Genomic DNA, 14,507 nt, shown 5'->3' on the forward strand with positions numbered 1-14,507 from the left:
GGGGGAAAGGGAGGCGAGGGAGGAGGAAGGAAGGGAGGCAGTAAAGAATAAGGTGAGGGAGGGAGGGAGGGAGGGAGGGAAGGGTTGGTAGGAGCAAGGAGAGGGAGGTAGGAGAGGGGAGTAGCTGTAAGACCTGCAGGTGGTCAGGAAGGTCTCTTGCTTGCTTCTTCTTAGCGTTGTTGTAGTCCTGGATCGAACCCTTGGAGATCTTGATGAACCCTGCCTTCTCTCTCGGCCTCTGCTCCTCCTCGTGCGCATCGTTCTCGAAAAAGCCCATCTGATAGTCATGATCATGATCATAATTAGATGAGGAGGAGGAAGGGGAGGAGAAGGAGGAGAGGGAGTATTGTCAATACCTTCTCTTTCTTCTTCTTCAACCTTCTCTTCTGCTCTTGCAGCCTCTTCTTCTCCCTCCTGCTTGCTGATCAGCTCCTCCCTGCCCGTGCTCGTGCTCGTGCTCGTGCTCGTCTCCCCCCTCCTCTTCCTCCTCCTCACCTCGCGTCTGCCTTCGCTCGCTCATCGTTTTGATCGTCGTTCATGTCCACGGCCCGGGCGTTGTGTCGTGCCACAATCTTGGCGACTTCGTCGGCATTCTTGATCAAAGTATGCTGCAGCGACTTGTGATGTCCTAGCAAGAGAAGAAAGAGCAACAAGGGAGATGGAGGAGGAGGTGAATGCTAAGACAAGCAGGAAATACAGGAGGAGACGTGCACAGGATGAGAATGAGAATGAGGATGTGGTGGAGGAGAACGATGATGATGATGATGATGATGATGATGATGATGATGATGATGATGATGATGATGATGATGATGATGATGATGATGATGATGATGATGATGATGATGACGATGACCACGACGATGACGACGACGATGATGAGGATATTAATCGAATGAATGAAATCGTCACCTTCCACTTGCCAGTCCCCGAGTGAGAATCAAGCTCATATCGCCACCGTCGGGCTATCGTCGATTTCCTCACCCCGACTGTGCTCGAAGGCGCAAACTCCTGCGCATGGCGGTCAGCTGGAGTCGAGCAGGGCAGGAACAAGTGCCCACGTCGATCTTGTCGTCCTCGTTCTCCTCCTCGCTCGACGACTCGGGCTCGTTCTGAGAGATCGTCTCGAGCATCTCCTGGAATATGATCTGCTTCCTCCTCGTGTAGTCCAGCTGGAACTTCTTGTCCTTGGGGTCATGCCGAGGGTTGAACATCTGATCTCTGACCGCCGGCTCTCTTGCCTTCCTGCTGCCCACCAGCAGGGAGAGGTTCAGCGGCACGCGGTGATCCGAGGAGTTGACGAAGGAGTTGGACACGTTCCAGGGGGCCAGGCTGACGAGTTCGAGGACGCACTGAGCTGCTGTGGGGATCAACTTGACGTCGTTGTCGGCGGTGGATTCAGCGAAGCTCTTGTCCTTGACGATGTCCTGCACGGACGAGGCGATCTCGTCCGCTTTCTGCACAGTCTTGATCCCCAGATTGCGCAGCCTCATCTGCCCCGCCTGCAGGCTCTCGAACAGACAGACGTTCTCTGGCGTGTCGGAGATCTCCATCACGTCCTTGGGGATCTCAAACCCTTCCTTGAGCGTCCAGTGCCCTCCCTCCCCTCCCTCCCTGTTGAACTGCGCGCAGTCCTTGAGCTGCTTCCTGATCGCCGTCTCCGACGTCGCCTTGAACTCATCGAACACCTCATGCGTGTGTAGGATCCCTCCTCCCTTCAGCCGGCCGTAGATGAAGTTGATAAGGTGCCGTTTCTGGTATGCCGCCTGCTCCTTGGAGTTGGGGGCAGGGACCTTGACGAAGGGATGGCACTGCCCAGCGCAGTAGAGCGAGTCGATGGGCTTCAGAAAGAACTTGTCGCCATTCTTGACGACCAGGAAGTCAGTCGGATGCGGCTCGTGCTTGGCGATCGGGGCTCTCTGCATGTTGTTCTCTAGGGCAGAAACGAACGAGTTGGCTCCCTCCGGTATGTCGCCGTAGAAGGGAGACTCTTGCTGCACGTCCAGACCGACCGGCTTGCCGTCGTTGAGATGCTCGGAGGGGATAGAGGGAGCAGGAGCATCGTTGCGGCTTCTGTAGTAGTGCCGGATCCTGGAAGCCATTCCAACGTTGGAGACGACGGGGGGGATCTGCTCGTAGTACTCGACAAGGAGCGCCTTGGAGTCCGAGCAAGTGACGTCCCGCATCTTCTTGAGCGCCTGGATCTTCTCCTCCGCTCCCTTGAGCATCTTCTTTTCCTTGGACTTCTCCGACGTCTGCAGCGGCCTGAACGTGATAACCTTGATCTTCTCCCCCTCAAACAGTCTCTGCCGGTGGAAGTTTGTAAGGTGCGCGTCTTTGACCGTGTTGCTGATGTTCTTCTGCTTCGCCGACTTGGTGCAAGGAGCGTTGAGCACCTGCGGCCGCCCGAGCTTGATCCTCGCCTTCGATCCGCTGCCTCCCTGATAGTACTGGTCGTGGGAGATGTTCAACCTCACCGACAGGTCCTCCAACGACAGGGAGTTCAGCTCGCATCGAGCGATGGTCCACCATGGCGGGATGCAGGTGTGGACATGCTCGCGCTTGGTGTGTGGCGCCATGATCACCCGCTGGGCAGAGAAGGAAGTCCCCTTCATCGCTCTCGGCAGCCGTCGACCCTTCACGACATACTTCGAGTCCATCTTCGCTGCCTTCCTGTCTTTGTCCTGCCAGATGATGTTGAGCAGCCAGCTCCCGTCTTCCAGCGCTTGATTGTACTCTCCTATCCTGACCGTGTTGGTGGGGTTCAACTCATCTCGCTCTATAAAGTACTTCTTCGCTTCCACTAGCCTCTGCTCAATCGTCGGCTCCTCCGACTGGCTCTTCCTAACCCTTGATTCGCCAAGAGCCCCCGAGACCCCTCGAGCCTTCTTGGCAACGTTGTTGGTGTGATCGTTACCGTACTGAGCTTCTACCATCATCCCGTCATCATCGCCATCAACGTCCTCGAAATCGTCACTGTCAACCTCTTCGCCCTGTCAAACGTTCTCAGCTCCTTCGTCAGGATCATTCTTGCATTCATTCACCTCATCTCCCTCTTCCTCTTCGCGCTCACTCTCCTCCTCCGACGACCCCCAGATAATGTTGTCCTCCCACATTTGCGACTCAATCGGAGCAAGAGGTCTGAAAGCTGCAGCTGCAGGCGCCTTTGCCGCCTCCTCCTGCACCTGCTGGGCTTCAGCCTTCACCGTTTCCTCGGGCATCACCGCCTCGTCTTGCGGCAAGGCAGGGGGCAGCTCAGGCTGAGATTCGTTGAGGTCCGTGATCTTCTTTTCCTCTTCCACGTCCCCTTCATCCTTGTCTTCCTCCTCCTCCTCAGGCTCGTTCAGGCCCATGTGATAATCTCGGAACCTCAAGCTTGCAGCTGCGGCTGCTCTCCTTGCAGCCTCGTCGACGAAGCGTTCTTCATCATCGCTCATCACTTCCATCTTGACGCTGGACGAGTGGGTGACTTTTCGGTTCTTGGACATGCGCACAGGGATGGAGGGCCCAATGTACATCTGGCTGAGAAGGAGCAGGCCGTTCTTCCTCAAGCTCGCTTCGGTGGCATGTATCAGCTCTGCTTGTATCACTCCGGCCTGAGACTTAGGAGCCTGCGGTGCGGCTGCCTTGTCCTCCTTGGATTTCTGATGCTCTTCATCTGCTTGCTCCTGCTCTTCCAGAGATTTCGCGTCTTGTTTGGCTTCATTGTCTTGATCCTTCTTGTCAGCAGCCTTCTCTTCCGCCTGTCCTTCCCCTTCCTCCTCCTCTTCATCGTAGTCATCATCAACTTTCCTGGTGCTTTGCTGCGCGGACCCTTGAGAAAGGGCGAGCGACTTCGCCTTTGCTACGTAAACATCTGTCTTGCTCGTATCCTCTTCCTCTTCCGCCACCTCCGTCTCTTTCGAGAAGTCGATGGCGTTAGCAGCTTTGGGGATGTAATCTGCATCATCGGTGACCGCGGTGTCCTGCTCGGTGATCGCATCTCCAACAATCGTGCTCTTCTCCTGCCGTGTTGTCCGCACGAGACCATTGACGGTATCTTCATCATAACCATCTTGATCAACCTCAAACTTCTCGTTGATGTTTCCCAACCATATCTTCTCAAGGAGCCCCGAACTGTCTGTCATGATGATGCAAGACTCTCGAGAGGAGGTTTAACTCTAGCTTGAGCTATTTCATCCTTGATTGTTGTGGAATCTGCAATGAAAAGCAAAGTTCAGATGTCAAGAGTGTTGAGAATTCGATTGCTTCTTGTCGAAAATCTGCATTTCATATTTTGACCTGATTCGCCCGCTCAGGCATGCCTACTTTACTGCGGTTACCTTCAAAATCTCACTATCTCAAATATCACATTCTCCCTTGGCGACCTATTCCTCGTTTCATCACATGAGTTATTCCATGATGAGACCATCCTTATCTATTCCTTCCCTTTCCACCCATTGACCATCATCTGTCAACAAACCGCACTCCACCCCCCTATCCACAAATCGTTACGCTCCGCATTCTGTTCATGTCCCTATATCGCTTGAATGTGCAGCCCTCCTGCTTGTCCTGTCCTTACGCAAGATCTCCTCTCCTCTCCTCTCCTCTCCTCCCCTCTCCTCTCCTCTCCTCTCCTCTCCTCTCCTCTCTTCTCTTCTCCTCTCCTCTCCTCCCTTCTCCTCTCCTGTCCTCTCCTCCCTTCTCCTCTCCTGCGTCCTCTCCTCCTCTCCTCTCCTGCCCTGCCTCCCTCCCTCCCTCTCCTCCCCTCTCCTCCCCTCTCCTCCCCTCTCCTCTCCTCTCCTCCCCTCCCGTCTCCTCCCGTCTCCTCCCCTCCCTTCCTCCCCAACCCTTCCTGGTGTCCCCATCATTGAAATTTCTGCCAACATTAGTGCGTGCAGAAAAGTAACGGAAATATAACGGTTAAATAACGTTGTCATCATTTTCAAAACCTATCGTAACCGCCAAGCTAGGAATTCTGGTTGAAATCGATTCCAAGGGTCTTTGAATCGATTTGAGTCGGGATAAAATCGATTCGGATCTATTCAAATCGTCGGGCATGCTATTGATTGTGTCCGCATGACGGAGCCAACAGTCGCGAGCAGCGGGAGGAGGAGGAGCGAGGTGGAGAGCGCGTATGGTCAAGATGAAGTGAGAATGGCGTGGTAACTTGGACGGTAGAGGACAGAAGCGGGTGCAGCGAGTACAAGGAGACATGGGAAAAGGTTCCCGCACTAGATCGCAACCCTGAATTGCAGTATCCAATGGTTGACCTGGTGTTGTTTTGATGTGATCATCGGAATGATTCGGAACAGTATGATGGCAACAGTGATCGTAAAACTCAAGTGTCTGATATCCCTCTCCTTGGTCGGTTCAGCACGGCTCCCACTTACATCATCGCTGACCACTTCGCCTATAAGGAATCTACTTCTTCGTGGAGGGTCAGAGTCGCCAGGTGAGTGTGTATGATGCTGAACTATCACTGAGTCAGTGTTGATGTAGGTACAAAATTGGATTGTCACGTCAAGCTGTCCCTGCCTCTGCAAGATTCTCTCAAGGAAGTGAAGGTCGTGGGGTCATGGGATGGTTGGAAGGCCCGTCACCCGCTGCAGCGGAATGAGGACGCGTTTGAAGCTTCTCTCAGCTTGCCAGAAGGGTTGTATGAGTTCAAGTTCATCATGGATGGAAGGTGGACAACGAACGATGGGTGGCCGCTATCCAAAGATGGGCATGGAAATGCCAACAATGTCCTCAACGTGACGATGCCGGAGGTCAAGATAGAAGAGGTTCAGGCTGCGGAAGAGGTTCAGAATACCAACGTCTGCAAGGCTCCTAGGAGACTGAGGTGACATGTCTCACTTGTTGAGTACAATGCTCATGGCGATCAAGGTGTGGGCTGTTTGCTTGGGAGAGCCTGCATACAGTAGCAGCTGGCGGGGTTGCCCCGCACGTAACGGAGTTAGCAGCGGGGCTGGTAAGAGCGAAGGGTGTAGTCACAGTTGTAGCTGATGGCGTAATATGACAGGAAAGAAGAGGACATGAAGTTCATCTTTTCGTCCGAGCTGGTTTCTCAAGTTTTGTTGGATGACTTCATGTAATACGCCAAACTCTTCAGCTCCAGGTCAAGACCCATACGCTTGTGTGCATGGGGTGCATTTGGTATGAATCGCTGAGAATGATGTGAAACGGATGGTGACGTTCGATTCCGACAGCATCGCATCCCGTACGGAAAGCATGGGGATATCGTGAAGGATTGCGACGTCATGTGTGAGCAGGCGAGACGAGCATGTGAAGATCTTTTTGTTCTGACTTCGTCGCTCCCTTCCAGTTCTTTTGGCTGTGCCAGTGGCTGGAATCTTTTCAAGTATATCTACGGGCAATAGCACACTTTTGTTCTGACTTGCTCGTCAGAAAGATTTTCACTTTGACATACTACACGCCCATGACTGGCTAGCTGCCAAGGTATGTCGCAAAGGGTATCATCCGCACTGATGTCCTTGACAGGTTATCGTCGCAGCCAAACAGTGAAAGAGAAGATTATATACGTTCATGATCTGATATCTGACTCAGATTCCCGGGAAGGAGGCACAGAGCTGTTGTGACGATGCATTCGACTGAATGGGGACGATGTGGGCAGAAGGTATATACCTGTACATACAAACACGTTCTGAGCTCCCACAGTATGCAAGATGGAAATGTGAAGGGCAGTCAGGCCTTATCAGAGAGATAGAACGTGCTGCCTGCGAGGCGGCCGACAGGTTTCACTCGCTGAAGTTGACGTGCCTGACTGCTGTCGCAAAGAGTCATCTGTGTGTCCGGAGTGCTAGAGGAGGAAGTAAGGATGTTGTACGATGTCCCAGGTCAGTGTGATCTTGCTCCGCCTCGTGATCGTGAGAGGTGGACAAGCGTACAAGACACGTACGATCTACAATGCGATCCATGTCCGTCAGTACGAGTGTGTTCAGGTGGACCCTGGACAGGTCTCAAACCTCCTGGGACTTTCTGTCGATGACTTCCAAGCAGATCAAGCGGCAGATAGGATTTGACTGGTACAACCCGATGATTCTCTTCGTGGGACGTATGGTAGAACAGAAGGTCAGTTGGCTCCTGACTCGCTTGTTCTCCGACCAATTGGACCTTACAGGGTCCTGATATCTTGCTCGACGCCGTGCCGCAGATCTTAGCAAACAACTCGGAAGCTCGGGTGATTTCATCGTACACATGCCCTTCACAGTCAAACACATCCCTTACGAATCTGCATCTCCTCCTCATCTCCTTCAGCTCTTAAAAAGGTGTCGCAGATCGTCTTCATCGGAAACGGCCACATGCTCCCTGACATGAAGGAGCGAGCGATTGTGAGTGATCCTGCCGTCCTCACGGGAGTTGACGCGCCTCTCCAGGCCCTCGGTGTGTCGCATGCCGTGCGTTTCCTTGGGTCAGCATCAGGAGATCCGCTCAAGATGTACGAGAAAGCCTGCGATGTCCTGGTGTGAACTTGTGGGGGTCAAGTGCAATATATCATGACCTTTCAGGTGGTTCCCAGTCGGAATGAGCCGTTCGGCATCGTCGTCTTGGAGGGATGGGCTTGCCACAAGGTGATCCGCCTGCTGCTTGCTCGACCCTTCCCCTCCCCTCCCTCCATCGCCCTCGAGTATGTTCCTGTTCAAGGCCCTCCCTCCCTCCCTCCCTCCCTCCCTCCCTCCCTCCCTCCCTCCCTCCCCTCTCCGTGTGTTTCATTCACTCGTGTCTTGAAGCCTGTTGTTGCTACCACGTCGGGTGGACCACGGGAGTTCCTGTGCTCTGAGAGGTGAAGGAGGAAGCCGGTAGAAGGTTTTCTGCTGACGATGGTGAACAACCAACGTAGGGAGGGTATCCTGAGTGATCCCGTCGCCGAGAACGTGAGCGCAAGCGTCACGAAACTCCTGTCCAACTGGACGAAGTTGCAGGAGATGGGGGAGAACGGATTCAGGAAGTGTGCAGAACACTTCAACTGGGACTCCATTGCACAACAAACAGAAGAAGTGTACTATGCAGCTGTAGGGTGAACTCCGTTTTTTCGACTTGTAACATTTATTACTTCGAAAATGAAACCAAGGGAAGAAAACATGTCCTAATCACAACAAACTCTCATGCAACAACACGAATATGTGTTTGTCTCCTATCTATCTATCTCTTCTACCTGTCTCTACCCGTTCTTCCTCCCTTCTCGCTCCTGGATACTACTTTTCCACTGATTCTTGTATGGATTCGCCATACAAGAATGTACTGCCTTTTCCCTTCAAGTTTCGAAAATTCAATATGAATTCTTGGATTAATTTTCAAACTATGAAGAAATACTTCAAGCATTTCATAATGAAGCCTTCGGGTCTCGGGATTGTTGGCGATGGTAGCGCTTACGGAGGCGCTGGTGCTGGAGAGGACGAGGGCGGAACAGCTGTCGAGCGTCAGGAACCTCAACTTGTGGGGGAGCAACCTGGAAGATGTTTCCATCCTCAAGGTCATGCTGCTCTTGCATCCTCTCACTCCGATCCGCTCCTCTCCCCGATCCTTCCCTGATCATCATGACAGCAAATGCCCAATGTCGAGGTCCTGTCTCTGTCCGTCAACAGGATCCGAACGCTCTCAGACTTCCGGCATTGCCTGAAGCTAAGTGAACTCTACCTGCGTAAGAATGAGGTGAAGAAACAATCGCTGTCATGGTGGGCTAACGCTTGTTTTTGTCAAGATCGTTGACTTGAACGAGCTGCGGCAACTGCAGCACCTGAAGAATCTGTCGGTCCTATGGCTTTGCGACAATCCATGCGTAAGACTTTCACAACGATCGTCAGAGCTACATGTGTCTTCTTGTTGTCGTCTCTGATGATTGTCTTGCACGTCATGACAGGTTGGTGATTGTATAGCTACGTACAGAGCACAGACTATAGCCATGTTGCCCAACATTACCAAGCTCGACAACATCGATGTGACAGAAGAGGAAAGGAGAGAAGCATCAGAAACCTATAAGAATCTTTCTCCAACAATGGCACAGGACGAGGATGTTTGCTGCTCGTCGCACGAGAAGGCAGACGCAGCAGCAGCAGCAGCTGAGCTCGATCGCCAAGAAGCAGACCGTTTCGAAGCTGCAAACAACGCCGTCCATACAGAATCGCAGAACAATATTCTTTTTGCTGTTCTTGCTCTGCTCAAAGAGCTTGACCGAGACGCATTGCGGACTGTGGAATCAGAAGTTCTTCACAGGTTGAGGAGCACTGATTCGTCCAGGAAGCATTGAGAACATCCTTCAGGACGTAGCCCTTTCTTTTATTGTTTTCCTCTCCGTATCTATTACAATGATTGTATCTTCTTGTCTGCAAAGCTTACATTTCACCTGGTAGTAGTGTAACAGTTACATATGTTCTTCAACATCTATCTTTCACGACAAGTCGCAAGTCTTTCTTCACTGTACAGCCTGAGTAGAACGACATCTGGTCTCAGCCGTCGTCAGCAGCGATCATCTTGAAATTTTGAAATGAGAAATGAGACTAGCGGCAGCATCTTCAGCATCTTACTTGCTGCCGCCGCAGGTGGTGGCAGTGAAGAACAATCGCAGTGCAAGTGTAAGAACTGGAGCTCTGTTTGCTGGTGCTCTGAGATGGATGAACTCTCCTTTCATCATAGTAGGGCACAGCGAAAGTGATAACAACATCTCCATTGAACTTCCCACCAAGCATTACCCTGTGAGTTAATCCAACAATCGTCGCCATCAAGGATCCTTGAGATGCAGCTCCGATCCTGCACGAGCCATAGACTCGTGCTGACTATTTCATCGAGTACGTCACATGTGCACCATCAACTTGTATGTGTACAATTCTGTGTGATCCCGAACGGGTATATACAATACTCTGTGATGTGATGAACGGCATCCGCTTTCAGCCTCTTCCAGAATCAACCAGTCTGTCGCCCTCTGTAGATCGTGACCTGTCATGCTTTCGTTCAGCGATCTACCTGATGATCTCGTCTGCTTCTTCTGCGCATCTTGCAGCCATGTCAGTCCATGCAGCTGTGCTTGCGGCATGCTGGTCCGCAAGTTGGTGGGATAAAAAAAAAGATCTTTTTTTAGTTGGCATTTCCGAGCCCGCCTCGGAGGGTTTTTGAAAGATGGCGGGAGCCATGCAGGTTGAAACGAACAAAGACATCTCGATGACATACAACACACATCATGTTCATCACATGCATTGTGTTCATCACATACTTCATGTGCATCACATAATTCATTTCCATCACATGCATCATATTCATAACATTCATCACAACCATCACATACCTCGCAATCATCGCATACTTTGTACACATCGCGTACAACACAGACGTATCATGAATTGATCTGCCTTTCGTCTCAAACTTATCCCGTCTGTAACCACACACTTGTCCGACCTGTCTTGACTAAGTATGTGTCTCACATCACATCATCCATATCCATCTCTCCTCCTCACCCTCCCCTTGCAAGAGTTTCTACCTCACATCTGCCCAAGGTGGTGGATGCATGGGCGGGGATGGTGAAGGCCATCACCAACCCAAGTCTCGGGAGCAACGAGGAGAGTCTGAAGAGCAGCCTGAAGGTGATCAGTGGCAGCGAACTATCGGAGCACGCAGTGGCATGGTTTCTTAACTTCTCGAATGCTGCTGTTTCAAGAGACATCTCGCCCAAGTGAGTGACTTCCTTCAGACGCATCCCTCCCTCCTGACTTTCTTGCAGCTTCTGGAGATTTTTGGAAGCGTACTCGGATGTCCCGGAAGACGACAAGAGTGCATGGACCAAGGAGAACATCTCGAAAGCGCTGGATCTTGCGAGCTCAAGTCTGGAGCGACAATTGGAGGTTATGTAGACGTTCTTCCTTTTGTTGTTTGTTTGACGCATGATCAAGGTTGCCAAGTTGGTAGCAGCAAGCCTTGGTTCAGAGTATCAGGTTGAGAGGAGATGCAAAGCAAACTTCTCTGCTGTCTTGTTTGCCAACGTCCCAGAGCACTTCTATGAGGTATGATGTGGCTGTTTGCGTTGTGTTTTGCCGATGCTGTTCGAACAGATTCTCTACTCTTTCTTTCAGAGCCATTTTGCTTCTTTCGAAGTTGAGGAGGCTGAATGCAACTACCTCCTGCTGGAAGGTTGAGAGCCAATGCCCTGCTAGTGAGGTTGGGTCACAGTGAAACAGTTGCGGCCGATGAGAGGAAGAATGATAGATTTCACAAACTTTGTCGTCAACTCCGACAGGTTTTCTTGACCTTCTGCCTTGACGTATTCTCCTCTTCCTGACTCCTTCGTACAATTCCGCTTTTCAGATCGGAGCGCTATCAATCGTAGAAGAAACTTTCGTGCCTTCGGAAGCCTGACCTTGCCTTGTCGCCAGGGCCACCATGGCGGAGAAGAAGGCGCTCATGTCGGCAAACAGAGTTCTGTCCATGTGTGAGAAGAAGTGGGAAAGTCAAGTGCTAGAGGAGGTCACGATATGGGCGAAGCAGAAAGTTTTCCCGTTTCTTCGTCACCTGCTGTTGGACCTGAACGAGGAGCCATGGTATGACATCGAATACCCCGACGACAACCTGGAAAACGCGCACATCAACATAACTCACAATGCCAATCGCTACGTTGTTCTGCAGCGCCGACTAGAGCTGTTCTTGTACGAGACTTTTAGGTGGTCGCTGACTTTTGAGCGATCGTATCCTCAGTTGTGTTGACTGCTCTGATCAGCAACCTGCGGATATCAGAGATGTTTGACATCATTGTCGAATATCCTGACTCCCTTGCAGCCATTGCGGACCTCAGATATGCCCTGGGCAAGACTCATCAGTACATGACAACCTGGAGCCTGCGAGTTCTCAAGTTTGGCAGGTTCTCGGAACTTGTGACGTCGTTGAAGATGGTCTTTGAGAAGAGACTCCTGCATGCGGGCGCGAACACGTCAGACATTATCACACAGTACATCTCTTCGATGAAGGTAACGGATCTCCTTTCTACATCTTCAGCTTTTCTTTCCTTCTTTCTTCCTCCATCTCCTCCTCTACCATCATCAGCAACACCTCTTGCACCACCTCCTCCTCCACCACCTCCTCCCTCCCCCCTTTCCTCCTCTACCTCTACCTCAACCATGTCCTCCTCGTATCTGCTTCCTGACAGTTCCTCCAGGCTCTGCACGACTTGGATCCTTCAGGGACGACGCTTGCCGTTGTGAGCAAGCCCATCCAACAATATCTGCGAGGACGGTCAGACTCGGAGAATTCTATCATCTCCTTTCCTTTCTTCCCGCTCTTCCTTCCTTTCTTGCGACTCTTCCTCTTCCTGCTCTTTCTCCTCTGTCTCTCTTCACCCTTGTCCATCCCCTACCTCGCTCCTCTCCTCCCTCTCCTTCTCTTCCTTCCCGCTCTTCTTCCCTTCTGCTCACCGACCATGGCAGCAATGACACGGTGCGCTGTATCGTGACGGGATTGACGGACGACAGCACGAGCGAGCTGTTCCAGGAGCTCAGGAAAGGGGGTTCGGAGAGCAAGTGGCGGCCGAAAGCTGCGGATGGGGATGCAGGAGACGAGGAGGACGGGAACTACGACGAGAGCGGGAAGGAGGAGGTGGAGATTTGGAAGCCTGAGGTCGTTCACTTTGGTGCTGCCCAAGTCTCCTACGGGAAGGTGAGGACGATGAAGCAGCAGGGAGCGAGGATGAGAAGAAGACGAGGATGAGGACGAGGATTTGGTGGTGAAGGAAACTTGCAGCCTCAGTACTTATGGGAGGAGGGGAGGGCAGGGATGGCTGATGTGTAGGATCAGGGCTCGCTCGACATCATCGGCATGCTGATCGACATCTATGGAAGGCAAGAGATGCTGATGACGTTCAGGGAGGAGAGCTGAGCATATCGCAGTGCGGACTTGTTCCTCAATGAATATTGCTCCCTCCTGAGCGACAAGCTGCTGGCTATGACCTCCTACCAGATCGACAAAGAGGTCCTTTCTACGTCTACTGCTCCTCTCCTCAGACTGCCTCCCTTGCTACCCCTTCTTCCCTTCCCCTCTCCCTCCTTCCTCTTCTACCTTCCTTCTTCTTTACCTCCCTTCCTCCCCTCTCCCCCGCCTCTCCTCCCCTCTCTCCTTTCTTCTCCTTCTCTCCTCTCTCCTCCCCTTCCTCCCTTCATCTCCTCGCCTCCCTCTCCCTCTCCTCCCTCTCCTCCCTCTCCTCCCTCTCCTCCCTCTCTCTCACTGTCCTTATCCTTGCAGCTTCACAATCTGGAGCTGCTCAAGATCAGGTTCGGCGAGGGTTCTCTCCACAACTGCGAGGTGAGCGAGGGAGAGCATGGCGGGTGAGAACGTCGAGTGAGGATGAGCAGGTCATGCTGAAGGACCTCGGGGACTCAAAGAGGCTGGACGCCTACGTACACAACGAGAGCAAGAAGGGAGCACTAGATGCTGAGGTATCTCCACCACCACCACCACCTCCTCCTCCTCCTCCTCCTCCTCCTCCTCCTCCTCCCCCTCCCTGCCTCTCCTCCTCCTCCTCCTCCCTGCCTCTCCTCCTCCTCCTCCTCCTCCTCCCTGCCTGTCCTCTTCCTTCCCAGTCAATCAACATGGAGCAGGTGGCGAGCTGGCTCAACGGGAAGATTTTGTCCGCGTCCTTTTGGCCGTCGCTCAACTCGGAGAACATCAAGATGCACCCGATGATCGACCAGCAGCTGCAGAGCTACGGGCGCTACTATTCCCTCCTCAAGAAGCCTCGAGCCCTCAAGGTACCCTCGCCCTCCACTGCATCCCCATCCTCCTCCTGCTGCTGCTCCCCACTCGTGACCCTCCCCCTCCCTTCCGCCTGCTCCTCCTTTTCCTCATCATTGCCTCCTCCTCCTCCTCCCCCTCCTTCGTGACCCGACCCCTGATCCCTACCCCTCCTCCTCCTCGTCCTCTTCCCCCTTGACGTTCTCCCTCTCCCTCGTTCCTGACTCTCGTATGGCAGTGGAAGCCAACTCTCGGAGTTGTCAAGCTCAACCTGAGCTTTGAGGACGGGAGGGAAGTACCTTTCACCGTCTCTCCCGTCCTCGCCAACCTCATCCTTCACTTCCAAGACAAGCCCTCATGGAAACTCGCGGAGCTCGCGGAAGTCACTGAGCTTGCAGTGGATGCGGTGAGTGAGAAGAGGACGAGGACGAGGACGATGCGGCGGGGGTTGTAGGCATCGAGGATGGAGGGGAGGCGGAGGAGGAGGAGGAGGTGGAGGAGGAGGAGGAGGAGGAGGAGGGACTGAGAACGGCTCAGGTGAGGAAGAGGATGGTCTTCTGGGTGGGCAACGGGGTATGTCAGGAGCAGCCTCCTCCATCGGGAGCGTGAGTGCAGCAGCAGCTCCTCATATGCCTTGAGTGACGAGCGAGCCGAGCAGGGGGATCGGGGAAACAGTGTACACAGTGGTGGAGAAAGCGACCGGACCTGTGATGCAGCAGACGACGTAATGTCTTGCTCCTTCCTGCTGATTCTCTTGCTCTGCTTGGCTTACCTCTCTACCTCTCCTCCTCCTCCTCTCT

At 52.8% G+C, this 14,507-nt stretch overlaps 5 protein-coding genes across 5 annotated transcripts in view; 4 read left to right on the top strand and 1 right to left on the bottom strand.

Annotated features, from left to right (window-relative positions):
* Positions 1–4,127, bottom strand: part of GUITHDRAFT_101192 (hypothetical protein) — a gene marked incomplete at both ends in the record, with an annotated part of 5,023 nt that extends 896 nt beyond the window's left edge. The window contains 6 exons of the mRNA XM_005840417.1: positions 134–277; positions 357–414; positions 496–608; positions 913–1,011; positions 1,062–2,993; positions 3,045–4,127. Of these exons, the coding sequence (XP_005840474.1) occupies positions 134–277; positions 357–414; positions 496–608; positions 913–1,011; positions 1,062–2,993; positions 3,045–4,127 (3,429 nt within the window). The remainder of the gene's footprint in view (positions 1–133; positions 278–356; positions 415–495; positions 609–912; positions 1,012–1,061; positions 2,994–3,044) is intronic.
* Positions 4,128–5,243: 1,116 nt separating this feature from the next.
* On the top strand, positions 5,244–8,024 carry GUITHDRAFT_101193 (hypothetical protein; the record flags this gene model as incomplete). The annotated part of the gene is made up of 19 exons (XM_005840418.1): positions 5,244–5,246; positions 5,295–5,350; positions 5,400–5,434; positions 5,482–5,824; positions 5,869–5,953; positions 6,308–6,343; positions 6,391–6,441; positions 6,484–6,503; positions 6,550–6,619; positions 6,661–6,737; positions 6,781–6,839; positions 6,886–6,959; positions 7,003–7,074; positions 7,124–7,183; positions 7,281–7,334; positions 7,380–7,466; positions 7,512–7,574; positions 7,734–7,786; positions 7,844–8,024. 19 exons carry the CDS (start codon positions 5,244–5,246, stop codon positions 8,022–8,024), a joined length of 1,479 nt encoding a protein of 492 aa, XP_005840475.1.
* A 347-nt stretch (positions 8,025–8,371) lies between these two features.
* Positions 8,372–8,980, top strand: GUITHDRAFT_41877 (hypothetical protein; the record flags this gene model as incomplete). Its single annotated transcript, XM_005840419.1, has 4 exons — positions 8,372–8,476; positions 8,548–8,655; positions 8,705–8,782; positions 8,864–8,980. Coding segments are annotated over 4 exons (408 nt in total), but the record flags the coding sequence as incomplete, so codon positions are not given.
* Positions 8,981–10,116: 1,136 nt separating this feature from the next.
* Positions 10,117–12,855, top strand: GUITHDRAFT_101195 (hypothetical protein; the record flags this gene model as incomplete). The annotated part of the gene is made up of 12 exons (XM_005840420.1): positions 10,117–10,134; positions 10,491–10,666; positions 10,715–10,835; positions 10,884–10,994; positions 11,043–11,121; positions 11,161–11,227; positions 11,364–11,648; positions 11,705–11,951; positions 12,140–12,216; positions 12,408–12,487; positions 12,533–12,636; positions 12,775–12,855. 12 exons carry the CDS (start codon positions 10,117–10,119, stop codon positions 12,853–12,855), a joined length of 1,446 nt encoding a protein of 481 aa, XP_005840477.1.
* A 66-nt stretch (positions 12,856–12,921) lies between these two features.
* GUITHDRAFT_101196 (hypothetical protein) overlaps positions 12,922–14,507 on the top strand; it is a gene marked incomplete at both ends in the record, with an annotated part of 3,007 nt that continues 1,421 nt past the window's right edge. Inside the window, 7 exons of the mRNA XM_005840421.1 lie at positions 12,922–12,948; positions 13,219–13,278; positions 13,329–13,412; positions 13,575–13,724; positions 13,946–14,113; positions 14,245–14,312; positions 14,366–14,431. Coding sequence (XP_005840478.1) covers positions 12,922–12,948; positions 13,219–13,278; positions 13,329–13,412; positions 13,575–13,724; positions 13,946–14,113; positions 14,245–14,312; positions 14,366–14,431 — 623 coding nt within the window. The remainder of the gene's footprint in view (positions 12,949–13,218; positions 13,279–13,328; positions 13,413–13,574; positions 13,725–13,945; positions 14,114–14,244; positions 14,313–14,365; positions 14,432–14,507) is intronic.

This window comes from Guillardia theta, assembly GCF_000315625.1.
Source record: "Guillardia theta CCMP2712 unplaced genomic scaffold GUITHscaffold_6, whole genome shotgun sequence".
In the NCBI taxonomy this organism is placed as follows: Eukaryota; class Cryptophyceae; order Pyrenomonadales; family Geminigeraceae; genus Guillardia; species Guillardia theta.